The sequence below is a fragment of the Elgaria multicarinata genome, chromosome 7 (genome assembly GCF_023053635.1).
Source record: "Elgaria multicarinata webbii isolate HBS135686 ecotype San Diego chromosome 7, rElgMul1.1.pri, whole genome shotgun sequence".
NCBI classification, from domain to species: Eukaryota; Metazoa; Chordata; class Lepidosauria; order Squamata; family Anguidae; genus Elgaria; species Elgaria multicarinata.
In genome coordinates this window covers 15,423,544-15,446,059 of record NC_086177.1, presented here as the reverse complement: position 1 = coordinate 15,446,059, position 22,516 = coordinate 15,423,544, and the positions used below count along the sequence as shown (strand labels likewise).

Genomic DNA, 22,516 nt, shown 5'->3' with positions numbered 1-22,516 from the left:
CTAAAATTGAGATAAAAACAAGTATACAAATTTTTAATTTTTAAAACACAGAACATACACACATAAAGCATTAAAAACCGTTAAAAAAATAAACATGTGGGTGATTTAGATGTGTTGCCATATGCCTGGGCAAAGAGGAAACTCTTAACCTGGCGGCGGAAAGATAGCAGCGTTGGTAAGATAGCAGTCGTCAGGGAGATCATTCCATAGTCTGGGGGCCACCACCGAAAAGGCCCTGTCCCTCGTTGCCAGACTCCGGGCCTCTCTCGGAGAAGGACCTTAGATGTTGAATGTAGTGACCGGGTATATTCACGTCGGGAGAGGCGTTCCATCAGGTATTGTGGTTCCAAGCCATGTAAGGCTTTATAGGTCAAAACCAGCACCTTGAATTGGGCTCGGAAACATACAGGCAGCCAGTGCAAGTGGACAAGAGCAGGTGTTATATGGTCGAACCTTCTGGTTCCTGAAATCAATCTGGCCGCGGCATTTTGCACGAGCTGCAGCTTCCGAACCATCTTCAAAGGCAGCCCTACGTAGAGTGCATTGCAGTAATCTAACTTGGAGGTTACCAGAGCATGGACAACTGAAGCCAGGATATCCCTGTCCAGATAGGGGCGTAGCTGGGCCACCAACCGGAGTTTGTAGAAGGCACTCCGTGCCACTAAGGTCACCTGAGCCTCAAGTGACAATGATGGATCTAAAAGAACCCCCAAACTATGAACCTGTTCCTTCAGGGTGAGTGCAATCCCATCCAGAACCGGTAGAACTTAGAATCAAATTTCAAATAGAAATTTGATTAGAACTGGCTTAGAATAAGCCAGGAAGTGGGGTATAGATCTCTTGGAATTCTTGGGATTCTCAGAACTGGCATTTATATATAGAGAGGCATTTTAGCACAGCGCTGCATGAAATTACCCCTGTTTGTTTTCTATTTTGTTTCAGGGTGTTTCATGGAATACTGTTCGTTACATGATCGGGGAGATTCAGTATGGCGGAAGAGTTACGGATGACTATGACAAGAGGCTGCTTAACACATTTGCGAAAGTGTGGTTCAGTGAAAACATGTTCAGCCAGGACTTCTCCTTCTACAAAGGCTACAGCATACCCAAGTGCACTGCAGTGGATCAGTATCTTCACTACATACAGGTTTGTGTAATTAGCAAATCAATCGAAAGGAAAACTCAAGAGAGGCTCGGTTGGAGTTGGCCAAGGGAAAAACTTCCTTCCTGCACTAGGACAGTGTACTGGTTTGCTTCCTGTCTAATGGCGCTCCCTGTAGGGGAAGTTCAGGTAGGAAATCCGAGGACATAGATGAGGGCCTATCAGGTATAAAGGACTAGCTGCCAAGATGTGTAACTGAGGCCGTTGCTAGACGAGGCGTTAGCGCGGTGTGAGGCCCGGTTTCCCTCCTGTGCATCCGGATGATGCACAGGGGAATCCAGGGTCAGGCTGCGCTGAAACCTCCCTTAAACCAGCATAAGCGAATTCGCTTATGGCCCGGTTTTTCCGCAGCCCCGGCCTCAGGTCTAGCAGGGTCCATGGCTTTTTGCGGCTGCTCGTTTACTCGCGAGTAGCCGGGAGAAGCCACGGACTGGGCACAGCGCTCATAGGAGCGCTGTGCCCATCGGGCTGGAGGGGTGATCTGGGGGGGGGAGATAGGGGCCGTGGGGGAAGGCTGGACCCGGCAGGAGAGAGGGGGGAAGAAGGCATGGGGCATGGAGCGAGGGAAGAAGGCACGGGGCATGGAGCGAGGGAAGAAGGCACGGGGCATGGAGCGAGGAAAGAAGGCATCGGGCGAAGGAAGAAGGCATGGGGCATGGAGCGAGGGAAGAACGCATCGGGCAAGGGAAGAAGGCACGGGGCATGGAGGGAGGGAAGAAGGCATCGGGCGAAGGAAGAAGGCACGGGGCATGGAGGTTAGGAAGAAGGCATGGGGCATGGAGGGAGGGAAGAAGGCATCGGGCGAAGGAAGAAGGCACGGGGCATAGAGGGAGGGAAGCAGGCATCGGGCAAGGGAAGAAGGCACGGGGCATGGAGGGAGGGAAGAAGGCATGGGGCATGGGGGAGGACGGGCGAGCGAGGGGGAAGGGGGTCATCAGGCATTGGGGGGGAATCAGGGGCAGGAGGAGCTTTATTTATTTTTTAAAAAAACCCACTTACCTTCTCCGGCGGCTCTCAGGCGCACATGGCCCCTTTAACTAAAAAAAATAAAATAAATAATGGCCGAGGCTACGGGGCTTCCCGTTGCCCCTTCGCATCTTCTGTGTAGAAGCCGGTGACGGTGCGCGCTAACTCTAGCGCGCCATCGCCCCTCCTCCCTGCCGGCTTATCCGGCAGGTCTAGCAAGGCCCTGAGTGAAATTTCGTACTAGTGGGCAAATTTGAACCTGGGCTATCTTGGTAGTCTCCCACAACTGCCATTCATCTTGAGAGACCAAGCAGGATTTGACCCTTTGAAAACATTTTGAAAACCGTATGTGGAGTGTGTCCTGGGCCCCAACCGTTGTCACTACTGTTATAAACTATTTTAAAGGAGCAGTGTAGATCCTGCCCCTGTGTAGGGTCATGGCTAAGAGACTGAGTAATCTGCTACAGTATATGTCTTCTTTATGTTTACCTGTATAGGGGTTGCCTGCTTATGATACTCCAGAAGTGTTTGGCCTGCATCCCAATGCAGACATTACTTACCAGAGCAAACTTGCAAAAGATGTGCTGGACACCATCCTCAGCATTCAGCCTAAAGACAGCTCCAGTGGAGGAGGGGAAACCAGAGAAACTGTGGTTGGCAGGCTGGCCGATGACATGCTGGAGAAGCTTCCTGCGGACTATGTTCCATTTGAAGTAAGATAGTGGCCTCCTTCTTACGGTAGAAGACATTGGCTACATTTGACTTCTTTTTAGACCTGCCCAACTGAAACAAAGCTTTTCTGTTTTTTCCTTTTCAATGCTGTCAACATACATTTGCTTTAGATACCAAGGAATAAATTGCAGGTCAGTTTGAAAATTGGGGTGAAAAGGTGGCTGAGGTGCTCACCCGGCCCTAAAGTGCTTACATGAAAAAAATCATACAGCCTTGCATAGGTACAATCTAATTAGTATAAAACAGACTGAAACATTTTATATATCTATATATCGCTATCTAAGAAAACATAGCCCAATAAAATCTCTCAATTATTGTACAATGAGCAGGAAAAAAATCAATCCAAATGAATAGCAAAATCAAGTTTGTAAAGTTGATAATTCATACATAATGTAGGATGCGTACATATATTTAATCCACCTCTTGGCCTGACTTAGTAACAATGTTTATAGTGGGATTTAGGAAATTGTAGTTTTTATCCTCACAGCAAAATCTTCTCAGCAGGTCTTCAGGTTTCCCCTACAGGCTTATGGATGTGTGGAGGGAGTCTGTTCTCTATAGATCAAAACATCAATTATATTTGTATTCATATTCTCTCTCTCTCTCTCTCTGTCATACCCCCCCCCCCCCCACACCCTTCCTGTACTTACCAGGTAAACTGAATGCATCCCTCAGTATCTGAGATCTTCTGGCAAACCTCTCATGTACAGCTTCACCTGTCGCTTTCGTTTGAAAAATTCTGTCCTCCTTGCCCCTTCCCTCCAGATATGACTTTGTATAGGTTAGCATACTGGCTTCTTAAGGGCCTTGCCGCTTACCACTCCTTATATTAATATATTCCTTGTTCTCATGTTAGGTAAAGGAAAGGCTTCAGCAAATGGGACCATTTCAGCCTATGAACATCTTCCTGCGGCAGGAGATTGATAGAATGCAGAGGATTATTGCTCTGGTGCGAAACACTCTGACAGATCTAAAACTTGCCATTGATGGAACCATCATAATGAGTGAGAACCTCAGAGATGCTTTGGATTGTATGTACGATGCAAGGATTCCTGAACGCTGGAGAAAGGTTGGTACTGTTTCTTTCATTGGAAGAAAAATAATAGTGTTCGGTTCAAATGACACTTTACAATAGTTTCATAGTTTTTTTAAATAGTAGATCAGAGGCTTGGCAGTTTTATGTGGCGGCTGTGGAAGAAAAGGAGTTCTGCTCTCCTTCGGTCTGTAATCAGAGGAATAGTCAGTGGGCACCAAGTTCTCTGGCCTTGAGCGTTACACAGTTTTATTGGAAACTGCACCATCCCGGTTCAGTTCTAAATCTGGCCCTGGATCCCAATTTGTGAGGCCCACAGTGGGGCCTTGCTAGTCCCCACACCCCCATCCATTTGCTTCCTGCTAACACCCCTCCTTGGCGCTTAGCTGTTTTTTTAAAGCCTCCATTAATGTAATGTGTAGTTTGAGCCTTAGAATGTCAGTATGGTGGGCTGTATTTCCTGCATTTAGTTATCACGTGTTCAAAAACATCTGAACGTACATATGTCAAAACAGATTCCTTGTCATTGAAGGCCAGTTCTCTTACGGCACTGAATGGCATAGTTGCGTCTCATGTCGCTCTGGTATCACTTGAAGTTCCTAGATTGCATGGGAAGATGGTATGGTGTCGTGAGTCCCGCCACCCCCACCATTCCTGTCTGACCAATTCAGCATCAGTAGAGTCTATTGGGATTAAACAACAATTGCATTATCACACATGATCTTCTAAATCGACCAGTAATGTTTTTCCATGATGATTTGGGCTAAGTTCTTGCTGAGATGTGAACCCGAGTCTGGGTTGTACTGCTTCAGACTACCATTGGGGGCTCATGTGTTGGGATGTGCCTCCTTACAAGGGAAAGGTTCTAGCCTGGCCTTCTGCCTGACATCTTGTTTTTGGGGTGGAGGAGCATGCCATCACGTGAGCAGACTGAAGCAGGTGGAGTTTTAACATCTCAGTGAGAACTAGGCCTTTATGTATAAGCGCTCTATGCTTATTTTGGGGACATTACAAGTAAGTGTAGTGGCTTGAGTTCTTTACATTATAAAAAAAATCTCTGTTTCTAGGCATCTTGGGCTTCAAGCACTCTTGGATTCTGGTTTACTGAACTTCTTGAAAGGAACCGGCAATTTCACTGTTGGATTTTTGAAGGGCGACCCAACTGTTTTTGGATGACCGGGTTCTTCAATCCTCAAGGATTTTTAACTGCAATGAGACAGGTTAAAGAATGCCTTTAAAACATATTTTCTGTCCATTTCACATTTAATTTTTTTTTTTTTTGCTTACCATCTGAAATGTATGGCAGAGGAGATAATATTTGTTTTTATGCAAACAGATTTGAGTTGTTTTTGCCTCCTTGACCCTTTGTGGGTCCTGGACAATCCAAGCCTTACTTTGGGCAGGATGTAGATCCCTGTCATGGGTGGGCAACCAGAATCAATTGTGTGTGTGTGTGTGTGTGTGTGTGTGTGTGTGAATGACACCCACCCATAGGCCTCTGCAGGCTGAATGATCTTGAGCGGCATAGCCGTGCCCCCTGACATCAAAGGCCATGGCCATGCTGCAATGTCATTTGGCCCCTGGAGGATGTGTTGTGAGAATGATCCTCCTTGCACATTTGCCCAGAACTGGCTTCGCTGCACACAGGTCTTCTTCCTTCAGAGAGTAACAGTTAGAGGATTACCAGAGAGTTAGGCTTGTTAACTTTTTGTTCTTAAATTCTTTGATTTGATGTAGATGTTTCAGGCATCTTCTCTGAGAGGTAAATGTGGTAGGAAATATGCCTTTTTGAAGCTTCAGCACCAATTCGCTATTGTTCATGAAACTAATAAATGTCTTAAAATTCAGGCTGTTCCCAAACTTTGCAGATACAAGCCTTTTAGTGATCCATTAAGTGAACAGAAGTCTTTGCCCCCTGTGTAGAAGCTGCCAATCCTACCAAAATTTACAGGTAGACTCTGCCAAAATGCCTCCATGCAGTCCACCCTGTCCCTCTATGAGACCCAGCTGCTGCCTGTTCAACCCTCTTAGTTGCATGGCAGCATTGCCTTTTTTTGGTTTGTTTATTTGTTTGTTTGCTCACTTGAGAGCCTTTCCCCCCCTTGTTCCATGAATCTAAATGACGAGAGGCTGCCAAGAGGTTGAGGTTAGTAAGTAGGTGACAACTGTGGTTCTCCTTGCAGGGAGAATGGAGTCAGAGAAAGTAGAAAAGAGGCATTCTGGCAGGGTGAGCCTTTAACACTGGCTTGAGCCAGTAATTTGTACAGGCAAATGGGGGCTTTTGTTGACATGATGATTAATTAAAAGGCTGCTTTCTGTATATGGCCTCTTGATCCCTCTGAGAAACGTTAACCTAAATTAGCCCCATCTTAGCTAACTGGCCCCACGTGGACTTTCTGGAGTCAGCTTAACATGCCTTGTTGTTGGATTCCAGGGCAATGAAATTGATCATCGTATGTCAGAGTCACTTTTTTTTTTAAACCCAATTTTACTCAGCTTGTCAAGCCTCAGGTAGGGGTGGATGGAGAGGAATCTGCATCAGCCCCAGTAAACAGGACTGTACACAGCCTTTTTAAATTCTGAAGTGATGCAATGACTGTCTCTGCCTTGGCCTATTGAAATCCAGGCTCCCAACCCTTAGCAACTGTATTGTTTTGAACAGGAAATTACTCGAGCGAACAAGGGATGGGCGCTTGACAGCGTAGTTCTGTGTAACGAGGTCACCAAGTGGATGAAGGATGACATCACAAACCCTCCTTCTGAAGGCGTTTATGTATATGGCCTCTACCTAGAAGGAGCTGGGTGGGACAAAAGGAACATGAAGCTCATAGAATCGAAACCGAAGGTGCTATTCGAACCAATGCCTGTGATAAGGATATATGCAGAAAACAACTGTAAGTATTAAGATGAGCATGGTGATGATACATTGGAATATTTCGACCCTTTAGTAGGTCTGCTGTAGTTTTTGTGGCAGTGGCTGAGTTCGGCCGACACGCTAATCAACGGTTGTTTCCCATTCTGTTCCTATTACCCTCCACCCCAGTTGATTAGCGTGTCATCCGAACTCAGCCAGTGTCTGTCCATAGTTTCATTGCAGCCAAATTTCACAATGCGACTGAGTTTTCAACCAAATGAAAATGATGGCTGATGTCAACCTCTGAGGACCACTTTAGATGCTGTCACCCCTGCATATACCCCGCCTGTTTACCTGTGGTGTTGTTCTGTTCAGAAGCCGTAACGTTAAAATGTTCCTTACTGCCTATGGCATTGCCAAATTGTGCTTGAAGTGTTTCCACCAGCATATTCCAGGCACCAGCTGTGTTGGAATGTATGCTCTATGACCATGCCACAAAAGATCTAAGAAGGTTTGGGAATAGTGAACAATGCAGTCGGTAGCTCAGGTTTGACCTGGAACTGTTTATAATAAGCCAAGATCACCAGAAGCCAATTGGAACGGCAGGAAGCCTGGCTTACTTGGACCTAGCAGGAGAACCATCTGCAGGGTTCTGCAAGTGATCCTAAGTTGCTCAGTGAGAAAAGGTATTGGAAGGGAACCTTCAAGACCCAGGTTCTAGGTTAGTCATTCTTGCCAGTATCTCCCTTGAATATTTGTTGGCCACGCTAAGAAAACACATATACAATAAAAAGAAAGATTGGAAGGCACCAAATGCAGGGAAAATTGAGGAGGAAGCCTCTGGGTGCACAGAAATGCAATTATTGAGCCAAAAACATTTCATATTTCTCCTTCAGAGGCAGCTTGTGTTTTTGGCCCGTAATTCTGTTGTAAAAGATCCCAGAAGATCCACATCTTTTGTTCCTGATGGATGAATTGTAATACTTCCTGTACTATTGTCTGGTTCCATGCCTGTGATCAGTGATAGAGAAAAGAAACCCCATTCCTTGCATGAACATGGAGCTCCTGCATATGACCTAGCTGCCCACTGGGCACACTCACCCTCCCTCCCTGATGTAGCTTGGTCATTTGTTTCATCCTGCCAAGAGGTAAAGAGCATTTCACCACGTGGCAGGAACAAAATGCATGGTCAAATGGTGATTGTGGTTTGCAAAGCAGGGGGCAAAATCACTCGTATACCACCCTTTGACTGCTCTGGCTGTCGATACAAAAGGGCAGTCAACTGCAGAAGCGGTAACGAATGTGCCTGAGACAATAGCCTCGCATGCCACTGCATTAAATAAATGCATGTTAAACTGAGGTGTGTGCTAATCAATACAACGGGGCATGCAGATTGTAAACGCCATTAACAACATTAGGTGTGCTTAGCCCCACTAAATTCTATGGGCTTAAGCAATGTGTACCTGGGTGTAAGATTGCAGCCTATGTCAGTATGCCCTAACGTATTTATTTTTAATAATATTTTTTTTTTACATATTTCGGATTTCCTTTTTCAAGATTAAAACCAAAGGCAGCTGGCAGAAATAGTATACTTGGCGTCAGTAAAAGAGTACAACGTTTGTTGATCTCAGTAGGCCAGGAGAGGTGCCTTGCTGTCTTCCCTTCTCCTTTTGCCAGCTGCAGGGTTGGGTTGGCAGCTGACGCACTCCTTCCAACATAGAGAGGGACCAAGTGACAGCTGGTCCAAGAGCGGGTTACTTCTTCCTCCGCTTCCAGCTGCTGGCTGGCTGGTCACCACTGGAACTGTATTAGCCAAAAACCAGGAAGCAGTTAATAAATATGGATTTATATCTCAGTTTGTGGTAGGCCAAGGCTGCCATATTAGCCATAATGAGACCCAGGGATAAGAGGCAAAGATGAAACATTTTGTTAATGCACCAAAAGAAAAGAAACGGGACACCTCCTCCCACTGCTTGGTGTGTGTGTGTGTGTATCTATATCTATATCTATCTATATCTATATCTATATCTATAGATATAGATATAGATATATCAATCAATCAATCAATCACACACACATGTTTGCTTAAAACCAACTTTTTGCTGTTGTAAGAATGCAAAGTTTTTAGCAAGCATTGGGGAAGGTACCAGTTGTAACCGGGCGTATGCTGGCACTGGTGTTGACAGCTACATGTACACAGTGTGGATCTGCTTGAGCAAACAAGTCAAAAGATTGAAAGAGCAACTTTGGAAGTGAAGAGAAGGACCTCTGGGGTCTATGAAAGTGGGAAGCAGCTGTCAAAATGGATTGTGGGCTGGAGAGACGGACACCCGAAGCCCAGGCTGTTCTGCTTTGTGGGATTCTTCTTCTGCTGTTTGCCTGAAAACAGTCAGTTTTGTTAAAGAAATAAAATCCCACATGAAATAAATCTAAAAGCTTTGAACGGGGAAGGCTTGTGACCCATCTTCCTGCTTTCATTTCATTTTTGGCACAGTCAGTTTCTATGGCCAAAGCTATTTGCTTAATTGAGGAACTTGTAATTAGAGGCAGGCAAGCAAAATGGCTGTTACATATTATGCCTTTCAGCCATGTGAGGGGGGTTGTATATTGCAGGGACCCTTTGAGAACCCACACCCACACACACACAGTGGAGAATGGGTGATGCATTGTTAGAAGCAGGGGCGTGTTCTGCCCTTCCAACAACCAGAGGGCCGTGGCTCAGTGGTAGAGCGCTTGCTTTGCATGCAGACGGCCCCAGGTTCAATCCCTGGTATCTCCAGGTAGGGCTGGAAAAATCTGCCCGAAACCCTGGAGAGCTTCTGCCAGTGAGTGTTGACAGTACTGAGCTAGATGGGCCAGTGGTCTGACTCAGGATGAAGCAGCTTCCTAGGTTCCGAAAGGTGGCATTTTTTCTTTTTCTTGGCATGGCACCAAAAGCAAAACTATAGATATACTCAGGGGCACTGTTGACACAGAGATAAACCTGCCCTGGTTGACCCAAGTTTTTGAGTCCTTGCTTCTTTAAGATTCTGCCCCTGTCTTTTGGTGTCAACCAAGTTTCTACCTTTCTTAGTACACATGGGGGTTGGAAAGTGCAGTTGTAGAGCAACAACGTGACTCTATGCTGAGTTAGGTGTGGGTAAACCAATTGAAATCAGGTGCCCAGCTCTGCATAGGATCAGTCTAAATTTTATTTAACTGGTGGTGGTGGTAGTGGGTGGGTTTGACATTAATTGTTGTGAACTGTCCAGAGAGCTTCAGCTATTGGACAGTATAGAAATGTATTAAATAAATAGAATAACAAGAGAGAGATTTAACTACAGTTTGGAGTTTGCTTTGGCCTTAGATTTAATGGAACTTCTTTTATTGGCTCTCAGACACACAAGGTCCCTGGATTGTAATCTAGATAAGCCGTATGCTTAAATTAGTTTTCCTGTGCACTCATTAAGGAGATTTTAATGCCACATTGAAAGGAATTTGTGTCAAAACTTCACACTTTCATTATTTATTTTTGTCTGTAACATGTGAAGATGCCATTTATTCACAATAACTTGGTGAAGTAAGATGCCTATCAAGACTTATCAAAAGTGCTGTTGTAAAAAATGGTTGTATATCCAGGATCGAGGACTTGCAATGCAATCCTATACAGGTCTACTCAGAAATACAGCCCATTAAAACAATGGGGCTTACTCCCAGGTAAATGGGTAAAGGATTGCAGCCCAATCCTTTTATGAAGATGAATTTGGGAAGGCTTTTTCCCCTTTTCTTCCCCTGTCCTAAAAGCTAAGGGCAGGCTCCTCATAGCTCATTTTACTCTCAGAATAGCCCTGAGAAAATGATTTGCCCCAGACCGATTGACACCCTTTTGCTACTGCATCACATGTCCAATTTTCTATTTAAGTTGAAATTCCTTGCTGTAACACCAATTTTAATTTCAATTATGGGGCATTATCCAACATGACATGATTGCAAAGATAAATTGCATTGTGTTAGCATAAGGGACATCCAGCACAATGATAATAGCATTAGCTGGTGTAAAGGAATTCCTCAGAAAACATTGGATACTGCCCATGCTCTCCAATAAGGTGTTAAGTTTGTTCATAGCTTTATAACAATGGAGTGTTTTCTCCCCCCCCCCTTCCTAGCCTTAAGGGATCCACGTCTGTACTCATGTCCAATCTACAAAAAACCAGTTCGGACAGATCTGAATTATATTGCTGCAGTGGACCTGAGGACCACCCAACCTCCGGAACATTGGATATTGCGTGGAGTTGCTCTACTGTGTGATGTCAAGTAATGTTAAGAAAGCACTTGCATGTTTTTTAAAGTGTTATTCCTGCACCAAGGTTTTTGAAACATAGTATTTTTCTTTATATTTTGAACATCCACATCACAAGGAACTAGCTAGTAGGGGTGTGCAAAGTGGGACTTCTCTGCCTCAAAATTCGATCTGTAGCTCTGCAGAGGTGATTCTCTGCCTCGATTTTGGACTGTTCCCCCCCTCTCCCCACCTCATCGAATTACCTGTCGAAGAACTGTTCAGTATTCAGGTAACCGGTATTAACAGAAATGCTCACAGCTCCCTCATTTTTAAAGATAAAGTGACAAAACTTGGCACAATGATAGCTCTTAAGAAGGGGTTTAGTCATACCAAGTTTGAATCAGATCTATTCATGCTTTGATTTTAAAGGATTTTTTAAATGGAAATTAAAAAAAAATGCTGTAATTGTTATAGATGAAGAGATGAAACATGGCAAGATGATAGCTCTTAAGGAGGGCTTTAGCTATGCCAAGTTTGAATGAGAAGGGTTCATCCCTTGTTTTTAGGATTTTTTTTAAAAAAATCCCCCACTCCATCCTTCTCCAACCTGGTGCCATCCAGATCTGTTGGACAGAGCCCCGCCTCCTGCGCCCAGCCACTGAAATAAAGAGACTCAGGTGTAGAAACTTTCTCACTCACCATGCCAGCCCGCCTGCCCACCTAGCAGCACTTCCCTCTGTGGAAAAGTAGATGATTGACTTCTATGAAACGCTCCCTCTCGCCCCGCCCCTGATGTCCGGAATCGGCAGCCAGTTAGTGTTTCCCACTCCCTCAAACACTGTGATTGGAGGAGAACATGGTCAGGGACAGCACTGTGGCTATTCCTAATCGTTTGGAAGCGGCCAGTCTTTGCTCTGGAAGATCGAATGCTCTGCGGTTATTCTCAGTTACCAGATAATTCCGGTGTAGAGTGCACACCGCTACTAGCTAGGTGGCTGGTAATAGCTTTTGTTGTTTTAAAATATTAGAAATTCCCTCTTCTACTATACCTTGACTTTTTCCACAAAGTTTAGTGGGTTAACAATATGGAGAAGCTGAATTTTCACGAACTAGAAAGCTCAGTGAATACATTCCCCCGTTCATCTCTAGGGGATTCTTTTGTCACTGAATTGTGCTTTTAAACATCATGTTAAGTGACTTAGAATAGACAGGGAGACATTATTTTCACTGTGAACGCCTAGTGTGACAAATATCTGGCAATTTCTATAGAGCAAAACACAAAGCAAAAATATGGAGTGCCACCTTCTGCATAACATGTAAATTCCCCCTCGCAGTGGTTTAAAGCAAATTGGCACAATTGTCAGTTGGCTGGCTTCAATATTTCTTCAGATAACACAGGCTTTTGCTGCCTTGCTGGAACAATTAGAATTCATCGGCTGCAATCCAGGCAGAGCTGTAAGTGCTGAGGTCCTTTTGAAACCAGTGGAAGTTAAGTATGCACAAATATTCTCTGGATTATACTGACTCTGTTTGACAGAATTTTGGAGAATGGAATTCGTAAGCAAAGTACTAGGACGTTGTGCCAGAATTATTCAAAGTGCCAAAATGGGGCGGGGGAGACCATCACCTCTCTTTGTGTTGTCTTATTTTCATCTCTTTCCATTTTATTCCTGTCCTGTCCTCCTTCCTTTGATTTTCAAAACTTTCCGATGAGTGTAGTGAACATGTCATGTTTGGAGTCAACTGAAGAGAAATGTAGATCATGCCAGCCAATTTTGCTCTGTCACACTTCACGTCAAGTCCTGTTTCACATTTGTATGCTACTGGATAGATATTTAGAATTTGTTTAAAAGCAACTTGGTTCAAATTCAGTGAAAGAACAATCCCAAATATGTTTTGATTATATTAATTTTTTAAAAAACCTCATGCTTGGCCTAAAAGCTATTAAAATAAATGTACACTGCTTAAAAATACACACACACACACCCTAAGCAACATCCAAAACAAGGTAGATACTTCTTGTCTGTGGTGTTACCATATCATTGCAGAATCAAATATTTGATAACTCTGAAATCTACTTTTAAAAACTCAAGCATCCAGCCCTTGTGGTTGTGGTAGTAGAGCGTATAATATGCATACATATTACTGAAACTCAAAGACGTTGACTTAATGAAGTGCAATTTACTTGGATTCACCGGATTTATTAAGCAGTTGCGTATTTTGTTTGACACAGACCTTTCCTGCTAATAGAAATTTTGAATGAAATTGAGGTAGACCCAGCCTAGTTCATCATTGTAATGGACCATGCTGAGGTTTATAGATATTTTCTCACCCAAGACAGATTTGTGAATGGTAGATAAATGGATTTGCCTACAGTTGGAAAGCCACTTGCATGTACAAAGGAAGAACAATGAGGGTTAGACCTACCGCACTTGGAGGAGGGACCGCTTTTTATATGAATGCAGACACAATCAAGAATTTGTAGGAAAGTTTATTTCCCCCAACTAACACTTTCCATATATGATTATGTACAAATTATATTTAATTGCATTTGTTAGCTGATCTAAATTTAATTCTTTACGTTATTAAAAACAAGTGTTGAAATATGTTTGAGAATGACTGATTGTACTTGGTGCATTACTAGTGATTGGCCTCAAAGAATGTCATTTGCAAAAACAAAGCAGTTGTGAAAAACATTTAACACACAAAGTTCAATGCAAGCTTTTTTACTTACAAATATTATAACAAATTTGAAGATGCACATGAATGGATTTAGTTTATTCCAGTGATCTGGGATGTTGCAGGTTATACTGGAGAACCTTCTTTGTGGGTAGAGGACTTGAGCAAGACCTTTTTCTAAAGTTTACATTGCCTCTTTATTGTTTGAGAATGAATGGGAGGGGAAAAAGCACCAAGCTTTTATTGATATCCAAAGAGCTCAAAGTTTCAGATTAATGAATCCTTTGTCAGGAGCTAGAACAGCATTTGCTTTTAAACTGTTCTAGCTCCTGACAAAAGATTCATTAATCCGAAATGTTAAGCATCAATAAAAGTTTTTTGCAAACCTCACAGCACCAGAGCTTGACTCCTATCCACACCTCTTTATTGTTTGAACATGCAAAGAATGGACCAGCAGCTCCTGTACTAGGTGACCAGACAGATGATACTGACCTACAGCAGAACTGCTGATCAAGTGATCTAATAAGCCAGACACAACCAACCAGACAAGCATGGTGGCCCACCAGGGTCTTGATAAATGCTTCTTGTCAAGAACTGCAGAAAACTGGAGATTTCAAGTAACTGCCAGTCCATAATCCATACCTGGTGTGCTGCCTTAGGTGTCCTTCCCTCTAAGCACAAAGCCCCAAATATAGAGGCTGGAATACAAAAATGAAAGTGACAGCCATGTCTGAACCAGCCCATATGTCCTCTTCTAACATCTTTCTTGTCTCCTCTATAATTCTGACCCAACGAAAGGGGAAAAGAACTACTTTTTGCACTATATAATCTTGTAAAGTCATGTATAACTCTGAACCTTCCCTTTCCTTCACCTGTAAATCACACCAACATGGGTCCAAAGTTCAGGTAGGAAACTGCTCTGCCATATAGTGTTTTGGTTTTAGGGTCACCTGTATTTTACTTAATTTTTTTTTTTTTAAGAAAACCCTGAATCTCCTGGAGGGTGTTGGAAAGCCATGACTGTTTATAGTTGTGAGAATGAATCCACTTTTCTTTTCAGCAAAATTTGCTTTTCTGTCCTCTTTGGTGCCCCTTTCCTCACTCTTCCTCCACTGGCTTCTCGTAATCACTATTCTTTGTCACTTTCTCAACATTATTCCTTAATTTATTTTGTCATTCTTTCCTTTGATCCATGATTCATTACATTCAATGGGTATCTCTCCCCCCCCTCACCTGCCAGTTCTCTTCACGAATTTGAGAAGAACTCGGTACAATGTGTTATAAGCAAGTATGCTGTATTGGGAGTTAACTTCCTTAGTAATTAAATCTTGCTTCTACAGCCTTAAAGCCATTGCTGGTTCTACCGCATTAAAGAACTACACATCACAAAATACATAATGTGATTATTATTTTTATTTGCTCAGCTAAGGTTAACCTTCCTTTGCTTGTTAAACAGACTTTACTAATCAGATATTGGGATCAAAGAGCCCCCAATTTAGTCATTATTTTTTAAAACTCCAATGAGAAATATTTGACAATGACTCCAATGTGATGGAATGACATCATTTTTTATTTAAAAAAAATCCATTTTCTTTATAATAACAAGGATATAACTATATAGGAATCCTTTCTGTGGGTCTGGAATGTTAATTTCTTCTTGATAGCATATTTAAGTACTTTTTCTTGCAATTCTAAAGCACCAGGACAGAAATGTTTTAATATTTTGAATGGTTAACACCTTTTTATCTTAACTGCTGTATGCACATGAAGTAGCCCTGCGTTGTTAAACGTGTGCATGCAAAGATGAAACACACCCCATAGCTTTGACATGCAAAGTCTCATTTTCCCCTCACTCATTTTAATTCCGGTCCTAACAACTCCAATGCCATTTTAATGAAGTTCTCCAATAAAACACACACACACACACACACACACACACACACACACACACACACACACCCCTAGAGAGAGAAAGAGAGAGAGAGAGAATGAATGAGAATGCAGGTTGAAACACTACAAAACAATAAATCCCCTTGTAGTAGAATATATGGAATGTGAAGTGACAGAGATTTAAGGCAAAAGGTTTTACATATTGCTTTAAACCTCCTCTGGGTCAATTGTGATCACAAAAGAATAAGAAGGTGTAAATGGTGGAAATATGAGTGTTTTAGCTACAGATGGAAAATGAGCACAATAAAAATATTCAAATGGTAAAGGATGTTAGCTTGCATGGGTGGACATTATCAACACAAGGATCAGCAGATTTGAACACAGTCCTATCAACTACATTAGGAACTCCCTGCCCTTGCAGGGGGTGGTTTACTTTACCCCTCCTACTCGAAAAACAAAATATCAAGAGTTTTTTGTTTTTTTAGGAAGAGCTAAAAGGAAATGTCTGTCCTTTGCCAGTTTCTACAAGATTATCTTCTTAGAAATGTTGGGAGAAACTTTTAATCGGTGTGCAGTCCCTGAAGAACTCTTGTCCATAATGTAAAGGTTCTGTTGATGCTCTTCATGTATGTCCATTAAATAACTGTTCCTGTGTCCAAAAACAGGGAGATGAGTTTAATGAGTGTCCACCACTACTTCGAAAGCCGGCAAAGGAAGGGGCTGAGGAGGGAGAGGGAAGAGAGACTTCTTGGCATCCCCTCCACTTTCTAACTCTTTGCTGGGTCTTTGCTGTCCTTGGATTCCGTGGCATTAGCCACAGAATCATGGTAAGAAGCAGGTGATGCGGGAAAGAGAGTGGGACCCTGACAGTGTGATTGACTTGCTTATTCAGCTAGATAGTGCTGATGCTCACCTTCCACGTCTCCACGCTGTGTGACACAAGGGCCCAGTCACTGGTTCCTTCCACATGCGCTTTGTTTCTCTGGAATTGGGATTTTTTGCTAACTCACTTTTTATGGCGATTTTGTGGCCAAATCATTGTATTCCCATGTTTTCTGTGTTGTCCTCCTGTATTTGATCAGGCTTGACTGGTAGCAATTAAAAATGAAATAAAATACTATTGCAATGCCAGTCTGTCCAGCATGGAGAGGCAAAGTGCTACTGAGGTTTTAAGGGCTATTACATATTTAACTGGAAGCTTCCTCTTGCAAGTTCAGCCTTGCAAGTTTTATTTTTTCTTCTTCTCTTCAGCACAGCTGGGGAGTAGTGATAAATGGCTTCATAAGTTACTTTCTGTTCCTCATGGTGGTGGATGGGTAGATAAATGACTAGTTTCCTTCCATTATTTTCCCCTACCCTTTTTAAAATGGTGAAATAATGCTATTTCTTTACAAAGAAATAGAAAGAAAATGCCCCCTCCCCTTGGGAAAAGAAGCTGACTGATTCATGGGCAGTCAATCACTAATCTCCAGCCATACTGAACAGGAAGAAATAAAGCAGGGAAAACCTATAAGGAAGAAACTTGTAATTAACATTGGAAGGGACCTTTGGTGAATGGGACTGAGAAACATTATGGTGGAAACATCTTGGCCACAGCAAAGGACATTGCTAGATATAGTGCTGCATTAAATGTTGTTTGGAACGTTTATTTTTAATTCCACTTCTAGCTAACTTCAAAAAAGAAAACACCTCTGCAGTGCAGCCACTTTTTACTTAGGCCTCATCTACACCAAGCAGTATATTGCACTATGAAAGTGGTATGAACAGTATATAAAAGGCAGGAGCCACACCAAGCAGGATATAGTGGTATGAAAGCAGCATATGGTATGTGTCAATGGGCCCCAACAGTTATCAGTGCACTTCAATACTGCTGTAAAGCAGTAGTGTGGCTCCTGCCTTTTATATACCGCTTTCAAAGTGTAATATCCTGCTTGGTGTAGATGAGGCCTTACTGTTCTAAATTGGGAAGAATTAGGTTAGAACTTGACATTACGTCAGATACAGAAAACAGTACCTATGCGTCCATCTCTGGCAATGTCTAATAATACAAAATGTGTGATCCGTTGTCAGTCTGCTTTGAGTTTTCCCACCCCCATTAGGGCACTTTGAAATGATAGTTTCCGAGGAGACAATGGACATGGCTAGACGAGGGGGATGATCTCGCGATTTTATGATCGTGAGATCGTCCCCCTCAGTCCACATGCGGCATGTGACGTCCCAGGAGGAAGAGGAAGTCACGCCCGCCATTTTTGTTTTAAAGAAACAGGAGCTAGAGCGCTCCAGTGCAAAGGTTAGTCTTCCCCCCTTTTTTTAAAGCCCCGACCCCGTTCATCCCCAGCCCCGATGGGATGATCCTGGGATGATCCCCAATATATCGCCCCATCTAGACATGCCCAATGTAGGGTTGCTGTTCCTGCCTGCTATAATGTCTACTTCAGGTCTTACACTGGTGGTTTGCAAATGAAGAATTCATCTCTGTTTCCTTAAATCTTCTTTACCAAATCAATATTTTCCTGAAACAGCCTCCTTTTTGAAAAATCTGAAGGGGATATTTGGTGGCATGAAGAATTTTGCTCAGGGTCCAGGGCAGGATCTACACTACTGCTTTATAACGGTTTATAACAGTATTGACAACTGTTCAGGCCCAGGAAACATTGCATATACCGTTTTCAAAGCGTTTTCAAAGTGTTATATCCTGAAAATTCATTAGTATTCAATAGATGAAATGCACCCCAGCTATCAGCCAGCCAAACAGCTTTGCACTGATAATTATTAAAGGACTAGTAAAAGCTTGGTCAGGCTGTGAAAATGTATTTGTGAAAGAAGGCCTGAATCTCAGAGTGGGGGAGGCATGCATGTTTCTGGGCTTTGCTTCCCCTCTCCCTGCCTGGTACACACAGTACTTTACTTCTTTGCTATAAGAGGAAAACGATAACATATGAGAGATACTAAAAGGCTACAGATTGGGGAACCAGTGGGTGTAAGAAGAGCTAAATGTAGCTCTCGTTACCTGTGACCTCAGTATCTGGACTGAAGAGCAGATTGCCCCTTCCCCAAACCTGTATCCCAGGTAGCAGCCCTTTCATTTTGTTGCATGGAACATAATGTGAACTACTGAGAACTATATATATTCATGGACATGGCTGGAATTCTATTTTTGATCATGTATTGTAGAACATAACACTACAGTGTGACAGAACCCAGGAACTGGCTTAGATATGTTGTCCTTTTGAATACTGAAATATTTCTCACCTCATGACACTACCTTTAAAAACAAAACAAAAACAAACCAGTCTAGAATAGCTGAAGAGAAATGTGGAAAACAACCAGCAGGATTAAGATCAGATCCTGGGTAGTGCTTTAGGCGTCATTTTGAAGGCTAGGCCACCTTATTAGGCAGGTTAGAAGGCAGCTTTGAAATACCAGCTTAGAACATGCAGTGAAACTGGGACTCTCAGTTTGTGGATTGCCATCTTTCAGTGTGCAGCTGATTTCCATGTTCAGACCTGGGTTCTGTACAGTTATGGAACTGTGGCAATCAATGGGTGTGATGGGTAAGAATGTACAGGCACCATGTTCCATGGGTCTTCAGCAGTTTCACAGATCTATAGCCACAGCTGCAACTACTGCAGCTGCTGTGTGTGTTTCTCTCTCCTCCCCATCCTTTGACATTATGGAATCTCAGGTGTCCTTTCCAGCTGCTTATCCCTTTTGTTTCTTCTGTCCCAAATACGAGATATCCTAGGCAGCTCAGATAGCTATAGTGCACATTTCCTTCCTCCTTAGGCCAGACTGCAAATCTCCCAAGAAGTGGAAAGATTGTGCAAATGATTAGAAAATCAAGAGATGGTGATGGTAGAAATCACTGCTTAAAGGAATGTTAGAAGATGATACATTTCCCCAAATCCAGCTCAGACAGGCCAAGAAGAATTTAATTTTCTGCCTGCTTAGGTGTACAAAGAAACGTCTCCTCTTCAGAGTGCTATTTCATTGGCCATCTAATAGACTAGTAAATAGAAACTTAAGGTTTCTCTATCCTAGGCAGCTTGAATTTCTTCACTGATTTTTGTTTAAGGATGCTTTGCGAGGCTTCGTTAAGGTGTTCACGAACACCATAGCTTGCATCATGCACGCCGTAGCCAGCTAAAACGTGTTACAAATACCTGGAAATACCTTCAAGGCCTGTTAACTCCTCAAGAATTGTTTCTTCGTGCATTAAAATCCAATGGTGTATAAGAAATGCTAAAACAAGCTGTAAATTCCTTTCCAGAGTATGAACAATGTATGCATTACTTTATCACAGTAATTCCCAAACTGTGTGCTAGGGCACACACAAGAAGAACTGCTAGAGTGCCAGGAGATGTAAAAGCACCAAAGAACCCAGAAGAGACTGCCTTCTGCAACTCTGCATGATTGCTTGCTCTGCCATGGCCACCTTCCAATCACCCTCAGCTGGAGGTGGTAATTTTCTCATGTCTCCCCAATAAAGTCTAACCAGGTCATTGAATCAGTCTACATGCAGAGGCATGGCAGAATTACCTGACTTCAGAGGAGGCACACCCAGAAGAGTGACTTGCAAAGACCCGAGTGTGTTTGGACTCCTCCTTCATCCCTTCAAAGGGTAAATTCAGGTGGTTGAGTGCCTATCATCTTGGAAATAAAACGGGGTCAATCAAAAATAAGGTAATACCTGGGGGACTTCCTAGGTATGTAAAAGTGCATAAGTTTGTGAATTAAAGTAACAGCGGATTTAACCTCCCCCCGCCCCCTCAATCTGCCTGACAGGAATCTGTCAGCTTTCCTGGTGTTGATGGCAATGGAGCCTACACAGATAGGGGAGGGGGGAAAGTTTAGGGAAACCAGATGTGAGGCAGGCTGTGTGAGTCAATTAGTTGAAAGTAATTTGAGACGTGTCAGTTAAAGAAAAATGGAAAGCTGAGGGCAGAGGAAGAGGCGGCATTGATCTGCTCAAGTCCTTAACAATTTATAAGAATTTATAATTTGAGACGTGTCAGTTAAAGAAAAATGGAAAACTGAGAGCAAAGGAATTGGGGGCATTGATCTCAAGTCCTTAACAATTTATAAGAAGTATCCTGGAATGGGTGAGTGAATGGATGTGGATTGGGGGGGGTGCCTTTTCCATCTCTAAGATGACCTGTGTGTTTCCCCACCCCACCCACCCGCTCCCTATATAGCTGTAAAATATTCAGGGTTGAGACTGGCAGTTCTATATTGCATAGCAGGGGAAGGTCTTGTGGAGAGGAAGGGGAAAAAGTCCTTTGTTTCTTCCCCTCCTGAAACTCATCCTGCACCCTGAGAGGCCTGTCCTGAATGGTCCTAACTTCCAGGCTAACTGGAGCCATTAACAGGAGCGCTCCCATAGAGGATGGGAATATACTGAAACATTTAGTATATTTATACTCACATTTATTCTCTAAAAGCAAAGGAGGCTGATGGCTCCGGTCAGTGGGGCGGTGAATCCACCAGAACTCTAAAGGAGCTATCCAAGGTGTGGAAGCAACCTTGGATAGACCCTTTAGAGTTCTGGCTGACATATGTACCACCAGCCTCCACCGTAGAAAAGTGAACCTTTTAGGGATGCAAGAGTGAAATGTTTCTCCAATTTTTATTCAGGAAAAAGGTATGCTTCATCTCTCAGATGTCTGGACGCTGCTGCTTTATTAATAGGAGTTGTATTGGCAGTATATCTGTTCTGAATCTCTGAACAGGATATGAAGGAAATGTTTAAGAACATAAAACTTGCTTTGCAGGATCAAACCAGGTTTCATCTAGACCAGCATTCTGCTTGCCACAGCAGCCAGCCAGATCTGCTTTTGGAAGCTCACAAGCAGAGCACTAGGGAGGATGACCTCACTGATGTTGTTGTTTTGTCTTGAGCATCTGGTATTCATGAATACAATACACTGCCTTTGAACATCAAGGTCGATAGACCGATCCTTTTTCTAATCCTTTTTAAAAGCCAGGCTAATGGGATGGCGAATTTGTAAGCTGATTACACAGACACACACCAGGGATGAATGGATCAGATTAATTTGGGTCCATGTCAGTCTTGCGTGTGTTCATTCATAAAACTGTGCCACCCTGTTTCCTTGTTAATCTGCACTGGCAGCAGGGAGGGGGGTGGAGCAGTCTTTGAAAAATACTGCTTACATTTTATGTGCAGAATAAGGCCTTTGGTTTAAGACCGAGACTTGTATGTGTCAATGGTGTTGTAAGGGGAACCCACTTCTCCAAGTGGGGAATACCCCAAGAGAAGATTGTATGCATCTTACCTCAGGTGGGTTGGTATGAAACCTTCTAACAGTGATCACCTGGATCTATTCCTAATCCATCCCAATTCAAAGTCTCAAGATTCAATGACTTTTGAATTGGGCAATGCGTTACACTGTAGATGGGTATTTCTTTAGTATTTGTTACGGAGCTTAAACAGAAAGGAGTGGGGGCAAAGATGAATTGGTGAACCGTGGGTCACACGGAGTCTGTAATGACTCAGATAGACTTGACCCAAAAAAGTGACGTTTCCATTGTGTACTTCTTATTGACTGCAAGTTGTTGAAAATGTGCAATGAAAATGGTGAATTGTGTATCGCTTGCTTGAAAAGCATGATTTGGGCTAAGGGTGGGCGAACGAACTTTGGGAAGATAAAGGTGCTTCCTCCCTTTTTAGTTTTAAAAGTGAAATGCTTCCCAGGGGTTCTTTCATCTCATCCATAAAGACTAGAGCTCATTTACGGGCCAATTCCAATGTACCACAGCAGTTGCCACCATTTTCCTCAGCATGGATCTCAATAAGCATAATAAGCATGTGCAGTATATTGCCACTTAGAGCAAATTTTTGAAGCCGAGTCCTATACCTTGACTTGTCAACCAAGCCATTATTTCTGCTGGGAACTCTCATAGACTCCTAATATTACCAAAT

General features: G+C 43.0%; 1 protein-coding gene across 1 annotated transcript in view; it reads left to right on the top strand.

Annotated features, from left to right (window-relative positions):
* DNAH5 (dynein axonemal heavy chain 5) overlaps positions 1 to 11,043 on the top strand; it is a 190,999-nt gene extending 179,956 nt beyond the window's left edge. The window contains exons 75-80 of the mRNA XM_063130232.1: positions 943 to 1,146; positions 2,625 to 2,840; positions 3,716 to 3,928; positions 4,960 to 5,112; positions 6,555 to 6,786; positions 10,892 to 11,043. Of these exons, the coding sequence (XP_062986302.1) occupies positions 943 to 1,146; positions 2,625 to 2,840; positions 3,716 to 3,928; positions 4,960 to 5,112; positions 6,555 to 6,786; positions 10,892 to 11,043 (1,170 nt within the window). The remainder of the gene's footprint in view (positions 1 to 942; positions 1,147 to 2,624; positions 2,841 to 3,715; positions 3,929 to 4,959; positions 5,113 to 6,554; positions 6,787 to 10,891) is intronic.
* The last annotated feature ends 11,473 nt before the right edge of the window (positions 11,044 to 22,516 follow it).